Source organism: Tachypleus tridentatus, chromosome 7 (genome assembly GCF_004210375.1).
Source record: "Tachypleus tridentatus isolate NWPU-2018 chromosome 7, ASM421037v1, whole genome shotgun sequence".
Lineage (NCBI taxonomy): Eukaryota > Metazoa > Arthropoda > Merostomata > Xiphosura > Limulidae > Tachypleus > Tachypleus tridentatus.
The window spans coordinates 168752367-168767697 of record NC_134831.1 but is presented as its reverse complement, the minus strand read 5'-3'; the positions used below and the strand labels follow the sequence as shown (position 1 = coordinate 168767697).

General features: G+C 31.6%; 1 protein-coding gene across 2 annotated transcripts; it reads left to right on the top strand.

Annotated features, from left to right (window-relative positions):
* The first annotated feature begins 4202 nt into the window (after nucleotides 1–4202).
* LOC143257176 (uncharacterized) lies at nucleotides 4203–15113 on the top strand. Of its 2 annotated transcripts, none has more exons than XM_076515534.1 (5): nucleotides 4203–4626; nucleotides 5540–5689; nucleotides 7609–7733; nucleotides 11448–11601; nucleotides 12783–15113. In XM_076515534.1, exons 2-5 carry the CDS (start codon nucleotides 5584–5586, stop codon nucleotides 13937–13939), a joined length of 1542 nt encoding a protein of 513 aa, XP_076371649.1. In that variant the 5' UTR covers nucleotides 4203–4626; nucleotides 5540–5583; the 3' UTR covers nucleotides 13940–15113. The 2 variants fall into 2 exon arrangements, with proteins under 2 accessions (XP_076371649.1, XP_076371647.1); XM_076515532.1 differs by having other exon boundaries at nucleotides 4204–4511.
* The last annotated feature ends 218 nt before the right edge of the window (nucleotides 15114–15331 follow it).

Genomic DNA, 15331 nt, shown 5'->3' with positions numbered 1-15331 from the left:
ATTTAGGAGTAGCTTCATCATGTATGAGGTACCTGTCTATTTCGCATAGTAATTCGTTTTTCATCCAATTTTTATTAAAGTACATAATTGTACTATGTAGGAGTATCTGGTATCGTTGGTATGTTCGAATATTTGTGAATGAACTGAGATGATATAGTTCTTGAACTCTGTATGCAGTTGTGAGGAGTGTGTTTTGGATTGTTTGTAGTTTAGTTTTAATTATTTTATTGCTCCATGCTGGAGCTGCATAATCTATTGCAGGTCTAATATATGTTTTATAGATTTTTAGTATGTTATCTGTAGATGCTCCACTATTTATACCAGTTAAACTCCTATACCATTCGTTGATAAGCGTTCAGTAGTTATTTTGAATAACCTGAAGGGGTAGGTTTCTCTTCTAGTTGCTCCCTCTCCATTTTGTTATTATCGTTATTATTACTTTGTGATTTTGATATCATCAGTGTTAATGTTTTGTATTTGAGTTTGATTTGATGATTTCTTAGTTCTTTACAAAGTCCTCGCCTGGTACTAAAATTATTATTATTAATTTGATTATATTTTATATAATGTGAATTAAGTTTTTGTTTTTTTTTAACTTTTTTCTTATCTGATAGTAACGTCATTACATGGTATATTACAGGGAAATATTCTAAAACTATACTTTAATTCACAAAACAATCGCACAAACGCTTGACTACTTTCAAAAACATTATACAACTTTTTTCGGAATCCAACCAATGAAATTGTGGACTATTTATTTGAAACTGGGTTAACATTAAAGTAATGGGTTAGATTTATTAGAATATTCATTTAAATCAACCTAATGCTACGTACGAGGGCTGTTCAAAAAAAATACGCGGACTGACGTCATTAAACAAAATGTACTTTATTTAGAAGTTACAGGTCTGGGACCCTTTCAAAGTACTCTCCTCCCCAACGCACACACTTATCCCAACGGTGTTTCCACTTGTTGAAACAGTCCTGGTACGCTTCTTTTGTAATGTCCTCCAGCTCATTCGTCGCATTTGCCTTAATCTCGGGAATCGTCTCAAATCTTCTTCCTTTCAAGGGTCTTTTGAGTTTGGGGAACAAGAAAATATCTGAAGGAGCAAGGTCAGGTGAGTAGGGAGGTGGGGAAGAATAGTGATCGAGTGTTTGGCCAAAAACTCACGAGTTCTGAGGCACAAATTTCGCAGCAACGCGGTGCATCTTCAATTTTTCGGTCAAAATCTCGTAACAAGATCCAACTGATATCCCACATTCTTCAGCAAGCTCCCTGACAGTCAGACGTCGATTTGCCCGCACCAGGGTGTTGATTTTGTCGACGTGTGGGTTGTCAGTTGACGTGGAAGGACGTCCAGGACGCTCATCATCTTCAATGGACTGTCGACCATCCTTAAAACGTTCATGCTACTTGAAACATGCCGTACGATTCATAGCAACATCACCGTAAGCCGTGTTAAGCATAGCAAAAGTTTCAGTCGCAGATTTTCCAAGTTTAACAAAATTTCACAGCAAATCGTTGCTCCTTCAGGTCATTCATTCTGAAATCCGCCAAACGAAAAAAATCGCACTTCACTTAAAACCGCGTAGCTAATACACAAATAAAGATATCTGCAATCGGGAAATGGTGTCGTAATCAGCTGATTTGTGTGAACCTAGCGACACCAAGCGGATTCCCCTGGAACCAACTGGAGCCGCGCAATCCAAACAGTCCGCGTATTTTTTTAACAGACCTCGTATATCTGGATAACTTAATTGGGAAAATGGTCGAAATAAAGAAATTAAACACAAAGTGAATTCCAAAATGGACATTAATTATTACAAAACACTTAGTTCAAATTCACTATGTGTATGTGTGTACTTTTGGCATGGTACTATAACTTCTACTAGAACTTTTATACATTTAATATGTTCAGATGTTCAACCCTGGGCCACGAAACAGAGTAACTAAAACAAAATTGTCTTACTTCACAATAAATGTTTTATTTAATCAAAACAACTAGTGCTACCTGTGTGAATGATCATTCTCGTTTAAACATGGTTAAGACCGTGATCTCGAGATATCATCTAACCTACCGTTGAAAAGCACTGTTGCTGACCTCCCTGGTTGTTCAGTAACAAGTATGAGAGCTTTTAATGCTAAAAATATGGGTTTTGATACCTGCAGTTTGCAGAACACAGATAGTCTTTGTGTAGCTTTAAACTTAACATATCAAACTGTTGTCATAATCCTTGTACAATGTACAGTATTGGAGCAATAGCCCCTTCTCACTCGATTGGAAGTTACTAGGAATAAAACAAATGAACAAAAGCAGCTAGAATGAGTTAAATTTAACAGTTTTGTCGATATGTTATGGAAAACATGCGTAAACAGCATATATAAATTCAGTTTGTTTTTACTTTTACACAAAGTTACTTACATAGGGCTATTTGCGCTAATTGTCCTTAATTTAGAAATGAAAGATTACACACCATCAAGTGTTGGGCTACTCTTTTACGAACGAATAATAGAACTGACCATCACATTATTACGCTCTCACGGCTGAAAAAGGAAACATATTTGGTGACGAGGATTGGAACCCGTGACTCTCAGATTGCGAGTCAAGTGTTCTAATCACATATTAATATATTTTAAAGCCTATGAAAATTAGAACTAGTTTTGTAAGTAGAAACGACTTACATTACAGAAAGTAACTTAATTTAAATATTTATGTTTTATGTTCTCTTCAAAGTGAAGCACTATATAGAAATCACAACTATAAGGTTACTTAAGAATCTGTTGTTTTTCTTAAATGCAGCTCAACTCGAAAATTTTCAATGTAGTCTCGGGTGCTTAAACTAAGACATTTATTTTGTTAAATTCAGATTGTCGTCATTCATCATTCACAAACAGACACCCGTTATCCCAAAGAAACATGGACACCATCAGCTAAACTACTATTTACATGTTCATTAATGTTGGATTAGTTTACAAGGTAAATAAAACATGATAATAAAGTGACTAGCTGTAGTCTAAGTCTATAAGAAAGTCATTCAGAGAAAGTTTGAGGTGGTTATCATATTTTCTGCAAACATATCAAAACTAATTACAGAGTTTTCCCTAAGTATATTGTTCAAATATACTATATGCGTTCTGGTCCGGCATGGTCAGGCGGATTAAGGCGTCCGACTCGTAATCCAAGGGTCGGGGGTGCGAATCCCGGTCGCACCAAACATGCTCGCCCTTTCAGTCGTGAGGGCGTTATAGTGTGATGGTCACTCCCACTATTTGTTGGTAAAAGAGTATCCCAAGAGTTGGAGAAGGGTGGTGATAACTAGCTGCTCCCCCTCTAGTCTTACACTGCTAACTTAGGGACGCCTAGCGCAGATAGCCCTTGAGTAGCTTTGCGCAAAATTCGACAAAACAAACAACATTATTAAAACAAATTGCGTTAAATGCGTAGTACTTCACATAATTAATTAATCAGGTAATGAATTAGCGATTTTTATGCAGGGATGGATTATTTACAGCTCATAGTACTCATCACGGTCTCTGAACAGTAAGATATAATGTATTATGTGGAAGTAGATAACCTACCATATACTCCATATCGGACCGTGCAGTATCCTGGTCATGCTTTAAAAACTAGAATCTATAGATTGTATTATGGCTCCCTATATAAAATAAATGAAGAAGTGGGTGTAATGGCGCCTTTCTCTCAGAATTTACAGCTCTACTAAAGTCAGGACTTCAACTTGTAAAAAAGTAGAAACTAGCAACAAAAATTTTGATTCTAGAATTGTTCGGATATAGAGATGGAAAAATGATAAAAAAACACAAAAAAACTAGAGATTATTTGGGATGGACGGAAAACCTAAGTTACTCATTTAGGAATTCCACCGCCTAAGTATATATATATTCACTGGGTAAATAGTGGAATTTTATCTTTTCCCATCTCATCAATTTTCGAATAAAATTCTTTGTTACTAGTGAAGAGAATTATTTCATTAAATATTGTATCTGACCAATGTGAAACAAAAGCAGAAAAGCGAATTCATTAAACCAATATGTAAACCTGCAATTTCTATTTGTTCCACATTTTATTAGAATACCTACAACTTTCAGTAGCCAGTATTACAGTATAATTTTTTAAGTTCAATGTACTGTCAAGTAAAAGTTTCTAAATTCTTCTGGCTCACTTATTATACTTAAACAAAGTTTTATAGTTTGTTCACACATTTCCAGTGATACTTTTGTTATTATTACACGTGAATTTAATGCCGTTGTGAAAGGCGTTTAGTACATTGGTGCAAAATTTCAATGGATTTTCTGAACGATATGTTTTTATCGCTGTTTTTAGAAGTTAGATTGAAAATAAGGCTATAATTGTTTTTAATCCTTCCATTGAACACTGGAATTGTTGTTCGAAAGTGCAAGTTGGAAATGTTATTGATAAGGATAGAAAATTTAGTATTATTGTTAGGGTTAGAAAGTCCCGAACTCGGCTTAACACTGACATTGACAAGAGGTTTGGCTTATAATTTTCTAAACAGTTTTTAAAGTTTGTATGGCAGTGTTTTTATTTCAAGTTTTTTCATCTGGACGTATATCTATTGTAAAACTTCGTTGAAACTCATGTTTCAGTATGTAGTCTTGGGACATTATTTACTTCGTTCGGTTTAGTAGTTAATAATATAGTAATATTCTCTCTAGTTTAAAACTTTCCACAGTGTTCGTATTCTAGTGTGATACTGTACAGTAAATTCGTTAAAATATTCTTGTGGCTTGTTTTTCTAGTGAAGCTTAACAATTAATTACATTTATAATAATGCTGGATTACATCTTGATAAAGCTCTTCTGTGGTATATGCAAGGATATGTACAGCAAGTTTAATGCATGATATTATATTGCAGAGAATAAGTCTAAAACTTAATAAATGTACACACACTGTAGTAGCTGTTACTCTGAGGTTGTGCCAACAATTGACCACTAGTGGTCAGGCTAATTAGTAGCTAATGGTGTGTAGATACCTCTTGGTGGTGTGTTTCACCTGTGATAGTGTTGACAGTTGACACCAGTAGTCAGTCTGATTAGTGTTTACTGGTGTGTAGTTAAATCTTGATAGTGCTATTTTATCTGTGGTAGTGCCAACAGCTGACCCAAGTGGTCAATCTGATTTTCTGGTGTGTAATAATTACATCTTCCTGGTATGTTTCACTTGTGGTAGTGGTGACAGCTGACCAATAATGGACAGGCTAGTTAGTATTTACTGGTGTGTAGTAATTATATTTTATTGTTGTGTTTCATTATAATGATGGTGACAGCTGACCACTAGTTATTGCTTCCTTAGTTAGTAGTGACTGAATATTGGTGTCCAGAGCTGGCTATGTTCCATTATGGTTTATCATATCTACATGTAACAAACTGTAAAGTAGCTAGTTGTAGACACAATGATTAATACAATAGTTTTTATAAAGGGATATGTTTGACATTTACAACTTGTCAGTAAGATGGATGAGGTCACTGTAGTTCACGAGTTCATTTCCTTCTTTGTAGGTTAAAAGCACCATTCACATGAAAGTAATGACCTAGGCTATGCTATGGACATGGTAAAAATAAAAGTTGAACCAGCATCCAGTGAGGAGCCACATGATGTGTTGGAAATTGTGTTACAGGAAGACAACCATTGTCTTGAAGTATCTCACAGTAAGATTGTTTAAGAGTATAGTGTTGGAAAAAAGTATTATATCTTATTGTTATAAACAGACATATTTTAATGCTTCTTAATTGGGTACACACTGGTTATAAGAAGTACCTGGTTATGTACTGGTTGGTGAGATAATTGAACATAAATTTCCAAATGTATATTTTGACAAAGTATGTTTGTCTCTGATTCCAGTGGTACAATAGTGTTATTATTAAATGAAGAGTAACAACTGGGTATATGTGTAGGATAATTCACATTTTGAAGGCATTGAAATCACTATAAAATGCCCTTATCTAACATTAGGCTGAGTAAACAATGTGTTTAGTGAACAGTTTTTGAAAAAAGAAAGTAGGCTGTCCTTTTTTAAAGAAAGATGGTACCATTTTTTTTACATGATTGTTGCTTGTTTTCAAAGGGTCCAAGTGATACAGAGGTCCTTGTTTCATCAAAACAATACAGAATTTATGACAAATAAAGAAAGAGAGAAAATCTTGTATTTTATTCAGAAGTCATCTTTGTATCATTAAAAAAGCAATTAAAGTATGGATAGGTGGCTGAAAAAAATGAAGTGGGCAGGGGAAGGTAAACATTCATTTATTTATTTGACCTTATCAACAATTTGCTTAGAAATTGTTCTGTTAAAATCTTATCAGTTGTATAAAACATTTTATTAGATGTTATAGGCTTGAAGCTAACACTATGCTGTAATAGTTGCATTATTTAGATCTCGTAGTTTAGTCACCATTTGGGTTGGAAAATAAAAATTGCAAAATCTAATGACAAAAAAAAATGGTTTACTTCTTAACTATAAAATATCTTTACTGATTTTCACTGAGAAGACAAAGTTCACAGTAGGTTATGAACTCTGAACTTTTGCTAATCTTTCAGTACATACAGTACTTGTATATCTCTACTACTTCATTGAAACACAAACTCAATATTCGCAAAACTGAAATAACTGATTAACAGCTTAAAAAAACCAAAGTAACATTTGCTAAACCACTATAATGCTAACAGCTCACAGCTTGTTTCCTAAGTTTATTAAAAGGATATAGTATTTAAGCTGAGACCATCATATTACACAAAAATGATTAATCAGCAATGTAAACATTTAAAGTAAAGAGTACAACATACAACTTTACTTTCAACTGAAATAATATCTTCTAATGTGACTTACGACTACCAGTTGGGTGCTAGTTGTCATGACCCACACATGGGATCATGCCATGCAAAAGCTCTGTCAACTGAGCTACAAGGCAGTGCTCTGGTGTTGGGGAAAAAGCCTTGTAAGTACTAAATACAGCAGATGTGGTGTGGTTGACATGTTGTTATTATTATCATACATTATTATTTACTTGTAAATTCTTATTCACAATTCTAGTGAAGCACTGTTTTATCAATTAAAATGAACACATTTCTTTGGATAAGTGTCTATCAGTTCTCTATCCTTAAAGTTAAGTATATTCAATGTTTTGTACTGTTATTACTGTTTATTTACTTAAATTTTCATCTGAAAAATTAAGACACGTACTTATGTGCATAAGTTGGTGCTTCTTCTGTAAATTATTTTTTTAAACAACTGCCACACATAAAGTATTGTTCTACTTATGTAACTAAGTTTAGCTGTACTTAACTCTATTGAAGTTGACCTAATGATTGAATCTACATTTAAAAAAAAATATCTAACTATCCAGTCTCCCAGAAATTTATTGTAATCCTAGAAATAAGGTTAGATATCTTTTTAACATGTATCATTTCAATACTATTGTATACATATCTTATTTAAATGACAATTTGTGGACCATCAAAGATGTCTTAATCCTTCATGCATGTGCATTTAGGTAAAAAGTTAGGGATAGAACATTTATCATGATACAGAGTTGACTAAATAGCAACCAGTAATTCATTTTTGTTACAGATGCAAGTGAAGTTTCTCCAAATGTTACAGAAGCACTCAGAACCATTTCTGTGGAAAAAGTTTCACAATCCATGTACGGAGTAGCAAGTGAGAGAAAAGAAAAGTATATAAAAACAAAGATGGAGGTAAAGCCATTTGTAATTAAACTTTTTTTCTTGCCTCACCTTTATATAACAGTCCTGCCATTTTGTAGATAAAACTTGTGTAAGACAGCAAATTGTTAAAGTTTATTTTGGGTATTGTAACAACTTGTGTAACTTAGATACAGGTTTCCAGCTGTTCACCAGGGCAGTGAAGTGTAAGGATCTTTAGTTGTTTGGAATTTTGGTACATGTAAAATTGGAAATCACTGCTGAAAACTATTGAAATAACAGCTAGAGAAGGGAGCTCTAACATGTTGAAATATATGGAACACAAGGTTTTATATTTTTGAAACAAGTTTTAAGTCTAACTTTACAGATGAACTATGTCTAACAGAAATTTCTCTTGCATACTAATTTTATATTTACATTTCTTTGTCAAAACATGTTTTCAGTATTCATAGTGCTTAATTATCTGACTAATGGCTGGCAGTAGCAAAATGACTAATCCTTGCAATTATTACTTGTTAGCTAATTCATTAACTTGTTTTTTCTTTTATACATGTGGCTTTATTTCCTCATCTTTGAAGAAGGTTCAAGACAGTGAAGTACTTGAAACTTCCTTCCACCTAAACAAACATAGAAATTTCTGGAAATATTTGAATTAAAAGACAATGTTTTTATTAAAGACATTTAGTAATTAAGAGTAGAGTTAGGCAATTAGTGGAATTTGCTAATTGAGCAGTTATCTAGTTCAATAACTATGCAAATTAGAGTAGGATCAAAGTGTATATCATCACCTTTTCTTTTTTATACTTTCAATCAAAATTTATTTAAATAACTTTATTATCAAGGTGTGTGAATAAACTCGACATCAAAACATAGTTTATAATTCAAATTTTTATTTTATGTATGCTTTGATCTCTTAAAATACATTTACATTCTTACTTGTTTGTGTTATCTGATATGTCTTTGCTTTAAATTGCTCATTTGAGATTTTCTACAATAATGTGATTTTATGAGTGTCTAACAAGTTAGAAATACCTACTATCTAAGATATTGAAAAGTTAGACCATGAATTACATATATATATAAAGAAATGAGGTTGAGCCTACAAAATACATTCGTACCATATTATTACCTCTCAAAACATGTTGGTAATTCTTTTTGATATTGCTCTTGGACTGTTTATAATTTCAGAAAGAGTAGGTGTTCTTTTAAAAGATTTTCATTGTTTGCAATTGTGTTTATCTGCTATGAGCAGTTGAATGATTTTATTTTTAACCTATTAGTTAGAAAGCGTGTTAGAGTGGTTTTCAGACATTTTATTATGGTGCTTTTATTGTGCATAAAATGTAAATTTTAAAGGAATATTAATGATTTTGTGGAAAACCAACATTTTATGAAAAATCTAGTACTAAGGAAGTATTCTATCAAGCCAACATAGTATGAAAAAAATAAAGGTTTTAAAATATCGAACCTTGTTTAATTTTATGTGATGATGTTCTTCATGTTTTAGGATATTTTTTCTTTATTGTATGAAAAGTACTATGACTATCACATTTTTATATTATAGCTACAAATAGTTTTTTGTATTTTATGCCAACATGCTTTCTGGATAGTGTATTTAATGTTTTTTTTTTAGATCTTATGAGGAATTAAAGTAGCATTAATTCTTCCTTCAGATGCATCTGTTGGTATATTACACTATGTAACAAAATTTTTACTTTTTCTTGTTTCTGGGCAGAAAGTGTTATTTCCCTATTACTTATGACTAAAGTAAATTGAAAAGACCTATTTTTCTCTTCAAACTTTGCTTTTGTGACCTAGGAACGTATAACAAAAACATGATTGGAGACTATATTTGGGGGCTGATACGTGAAAATGATTTACACTACAGTCGCAAATCTCGAAAAACTACTCACTTCTAAACATTTTTGTATAACTTTAGTATAAATGTGTAAATCTTGATTCATATGTTTTATACAGACCTTATGTAAATGAAAATGTGCAAATATGCCCATTTTTACATAGAAAATAGGTTAATTTCTATCTTTCATTATCCAGGTTGCAAAAGCAAAGCTTGAAGGGAATAATGGCCATTTTCTGTATTTTCACAACATAAGCAATTAAGAAATAACACATACTATTCGAGAACAAAATTTGTGTTACATTGTGTTATCATCACAAGAAGGACATTTATTGTTGTACCATTACATACAAATAACTTATGTTTATATTAGTAACATTCATGTTTATTATTTACATTCTGTACATATAATAATTCTTTACAAGTTATAATCATGAGTAGTTCATGTGTTACATAATTCATTATGGTAACATGAGCTGTAGATTCTCAGAGTGGTTTTTAACTTTTGTGGTGGATTATTAATTAGATATGGTTCAAAAAGATAATCCCACAAAATTAATTTAAGTATAAAAAGATGTATTATTGTATGGAAATTTGATGGTTAAGAACTTGGTCACACTGATCAAGCCCATAGTGAGATGGATAGTGATGATGAGAAACACACTTGAAGTAAAAATTTATTCTCGAAACAGCTGGCATGGATATTAAAACTTTAATTTAAAAAAAGTACAAAACAATTTTCTGTGCTTTATTTAAAGTTTTAATACCCATACTAGTCATCTTGAGAATACACAGTGAAATGGTTCATTCACTTCATCCATGTGCCATTTTGTCTCATTCTTGTGATGTTGTAACAAGATATTTCGAGCAAATAAACATAGTTTCTCTCTCCAGTTTCTTGTTGCTGTAAATACTTGTTGCATCATCTATTAATCCTTACCTTCTTTAGAAGTTTGTAGTCTACTTAAAATGTAGCAGGATGGTATCCTGTCCTACTTCAAGCACTGCTTGTAAAGTTAGTTTACACTTAATATGGTTCAATTGAGATTGAAGGAAAACATGCACAAATTGAAGAAGATACGAAGTATGTTTCATTTGGAACATACATACCTTAGTATAATCAAGAAATTTCTGATATTGAGGAAGATACTGGTTTTTTTTTTAAATAATCTGAAGAGGATATTATTAACCAATCTGTTGCCTAAAATTTTCACTTATCATATTAGTTTGATACCAGTTCACTAGAGGGACCTGAAGAAAATTGTTCAAGATATACCAACAAAATTATCATCTCGTTCTCACTTCAGTGATGGTGGTTAATGTGTAACTTTGTAATCACGCTTTAGTCGTAACTAAGTTATCTTCTCATTATTCTGTCTTAACGGTTTGGATTTTTCTCTCTTGTTTGAGGAAGGACAACTTTTCTTGTGAAGGAATATGTGGGAAATTCATTTAACATTACATGTTAACTTGTGTTAATTATAACTTTAATTTTATGCAATCATCCTATCTAAGCCTAAACTATATTGTAGCTCTCTTTTTCTACTTACGTTTTCTTTTGTATCAAAATTAGATGCCAGCAATTTACAGAATTACTAACAACTGAGATAGGTAAAAAGTAAATTAGAAATGCATATTACAATTATGATGACAGTACAGTCTGAGATATTCTTACTATTTTTTGCTTTAGTAGAATTATAAAGCCTGTGACAGGATGAACTTGATGTATGCTTATTTTGTTAACCATTAAATCTGTTTCTGTTGTTTAGTTTATTCATGAAATATTTAGTAAGAAGGTCCTTGTAAATAATATATCTAAATCTAAATAGTAAGAATTTTCGTTGTTGATTTTGACATGTCAAATACGCACAGAACATTTTTGGTTTTAGACGACAGAGCCACTTAGAGATTTGTTAGATGCTACAATTTCTGAGTTCAGTGAAAATGCTGAAGCTGACTATTGTGATAACAACATGAAGAAAGAGAAAGTGGAACAAAGGGTTGAGTTGCAGCAACTGGACTGTGGCTTGGAAAACACTGCAGGTGAGTGCAAGTGTTTCTACAGAACTATACAACAGTTATATAAAATATTGTACCTTTCTTTGGTTACACAGTAAAATCTAAACCAGTTATTACAAGTTATTTCTTAGCACGTACATTGTCTGCAGCAAAGTAGTTGTATCAGGTATTGTACTTCTTACAATGGTGTACAAAGTAAAATGTTGCAATTTCTTGTGTATGCACAGTAAAATTACATTTAGTGTGAAATCCTGTTGTTGCCATGTTTTAAAGTGTTAAATTAACAAGAGTAAGAGATTTTTAACAAATAAGAACACTTTTCCCAAATTAAAGTATGTTTTCAGATCATAATTCTCAAATATTTTCTGAATTGCAAATGCATCATTATACAAGATAAATTAGCCATTTACACAACATTTCTTACAAAAATTGGCCATCACAAGTCAAAAATTGTGAATGAAAGTATAGAGAGAACAATAAAGAGGAATTTCTGTTCTAAGTAATAGAATTGTTCTTTGATTATGATAAGTTGGTAAGCAACAATGTGTGAGCATAATGAAATCATCTATTTTAAGGGAAACACACCACATGTTTCAACAGAACATTTGTCTGTCTTATTTAGGTATGGTCTAATTATTTCTTCCAAAATAAATCTCTCTATTATGATCCAAAATCATTGGTTGCCAGCTTATTATTATGTTAACATGCCATGATTATTTGCTCAAATATCAGCATTATCACTGGGCCATGTTTCATGGATCATACTTGAAGACAGACCAATGTTCCATTGAAATATATGGTATGTTTCATAAAAATAAATCATTTCATTATGCTCATAAATTATTTGCCAACTTATTATACTAGCATAATGTGCTTCCTTACTCAAGTATATTATTTAATATGAACGTTTTTACTAATCTCAGTAATTTCACTTGTTGCTGCTACTGTTGAGTTTAGACAAAAAAATAGAATATAAAATATCATAACTTTTACTATTGAAAAACTAAGTTGTAATTTTACACAGTAGTCTCAAAAATTAGATTGTGATTGTTTGAATTTAAATAGCTATGGTAGTGTACATTATTCACAAAAAGTCAAACAAGTAATTAACCTTCAAAAATGACCCACACTATAAGTTAAAGATAGCAGTAATCCAAACTACAACCTGAAATGATAACTATTTAGCATTTCGTTTCTTATTATAGAATCAGCATCTCAGTTGAATATTGTGGGTAAAAACCTATGTTCAACACAACTGTTTTTTATAAAAGACGAAGCTCCAAGTGAAATAACAGCAAGCAAGAAAAATCAGTATAATTCTTTAGAACTTTCATGGAGTAAGAATATGAGAAGTTGTGGAATTTGTAAGAAAGCCTGTACAACATATTACAATCTAAAGAGACACCAGAAGATACACACTAAAGAAATAATGTACAATTGTGATATCTGTGGAAAAGGATTCGGACGAAAAGACAACTTAACCAAACATCAGAAGATCCACAAAAGAAAATCTTGCATTTGTAATGTTTGTGGCAAAAGTTTTTCCATGTCTGAAGTGTTAAGAGAACACAAGAAAATACATAATAAGAAATTTTACAGTTGTGATGTTTGTGTTAAAATCTTTGCAAGTAAGGGAGACTTGAAAAAACATTATAGGATTCATTCACTGGAAAAACCATACAGTTGTGGTGTCTGTGGTAGAGAGTTCTCGCTGTCTTCCAACTTAAAAAGACATCAACGAACCCACTCTGAGAATAAAGAATACAGTTGTGATGTTTGTGGAAGAGAATTTGCTTTATCTAGATACTTAAAAGAACATCAGAAAATCCATACTGGTGAGAGACCATACAGTTGTAATGTTTGTGGTAAAGACTTTACACAGAATTCACATTTAAAAACCCATCAGACTATTCACAGTGGGTGTAAAAAATACTCAAGAGAAATACATTATAGTTGTGGAGTCTGTGATAAAAAGTTCTCACTGTCTTCTAGCTTAAAACGGCATCAGAAAATTCATTCCAAGAATAAGGAATACAGATGTGATGTATGTGGCAAAGAATTTGCTTTGTCTAAATATTTAAAAGAACATCAGAGGATTCATACTGGTGAGAAACCATACAGTTGTGATGTTTGTGGTAAAGATTTTACACAGTATTCGCATTTAAAAACTCATCGGACTATTCATAGTGGAGAAAAACCACACATTTGTGGTATCTGTGGGAAAACATTTACCAGTAAAGGTGATTGTAAAAGACATCAAAAGATTCATACTGGAGAGAAATTGTACAGATGTATTATGTGTGATAAAGAATTTATTTCATCATGGAACTTAAAGAGACATTGGAGGATCCACAACAATTAGTTACAGACAGTTTAAATATCTGGAGGCTTTATAGGAGACAATAACTACAAAAACTCTGAAACCTGAAATTTAGATAAAAATTTTATTATTATTACCAAATCTACATAAATTTCACCTTAAAAAGCTCAAAGAGAGTTTTAAACATTCAAATACCATTATTATGGTATTATTCAAGTCACTGTTGAAGCTTATCTAACATTAGAAATGTTATGTAAGTTTTACAACTTTTGTCTTAATTTTGCTTTCTTATAAAGCAACTAATTCAATGGAAGCTTACAGTTAATATAAAGGAGGATGCTGGCCATATTTTCACCCCAACCCTAAAATGTACAACAGTAAACTTAAAGGGTTACTTACTTTAAGCATATTGATTTATTTGAGTACCTGAGTCATTGGTCATTTGTAGTTGTAACTATGTTGTTAACAATTGTCGTCCTGTCACACAAGTCCCATCTGTTCTTCAAACTTCAAAATTTTGAAAGATATTCACATAAAAAATCTAACTTTATAACCAGTTCACTGGAATTCACTTTAAAATGTTTATATACTTAAAAATTAAAGATTAAATTTGTATCATCCATTGATCACAATAACATTTTAAGGATTATGTGCTCTTTTAGTTGCAAACTTTTCTTAAAATAATTTTTTTATTGGTTGTTTTTAATTTAGATTCTGAATGGCACTATTAACAACCTCAAAATCTTTTTTAAACCCAGTAAAAATGTTCAGCTCTTCTTGGCGGTTTCGTTTAGAAATATAAAGAAATCGTACAGATAACAAAATACACAAAAGAGCCTAGAAGCACAACTGATCTATGCCTCAATGAATGAAAAATTTTAGGACATTTTATTATAAAAATATTCAGTTTTTCAAGCCCAAAATAAATAAAACATAGGTAATATAAAAAATATGAAATATTTCTTCAAAATGTTTTAGGTGGCATAGCTTTTTTATTTGCTGATGAGCCACCAATGAACTGATTGTAGTTCAATTTCCAAGAACAGTTTTATTTAATTGCATGTGGCTATGTTATGAAATAATCATAATAAAATCCATAGGCTATGATTCATATAACTTCTAATACCAGAATTATATTAATTATATTATTTATAAATGACTTTTAGTTTTAAGAATGTTTTTAGTTTTGAAAATAAAGTTTATGTATATTAATAAGTAACATTGTTATGTGTATTGATGCTTTCTCCAGTAATATGAAAGCGGTTTTCTCAAAAGGCTCTTCACCTTGGCACGCTTTTACACTACGTTTTAAGAAAAACTAATAATCTAGTTTAAGTGATAAATCTATTGATTTATCAATAGTTTATCTAGTGTTAAAAAAAAATTAGAGAAACTTTTCAATTGCTCATAAATATATACTACATGTAACTTCAG

What these genes read in the sequence shown, in the direction of transcription:
- LOC143257176 (XM_076515534.1), top strand. Translation starts at nt 5,584, where the DNA reads ATGGACATGGTAAAAATAAAAGTTGAACCAGCATCCAGTGAGGAGCCA. An exon ending in TTGTCTTGAAGTATCTCACA is followed by an intron (nt 5,690 to 7,608) that starts GTAAGATTGTTT and finishes TTTTTGTTACAG; the next exon opens with ATGCAAGTGAAGTTTCTCCA. An exon ending in TGGCTTGGAAAACACTGCAG is followed by an intron (nt 11,602 to 12,782) that starts GTGAGTGCAAGT and finishes TTCTTATTATAG; the next exon opens with AATCAGCATCTCAGTTGAAT.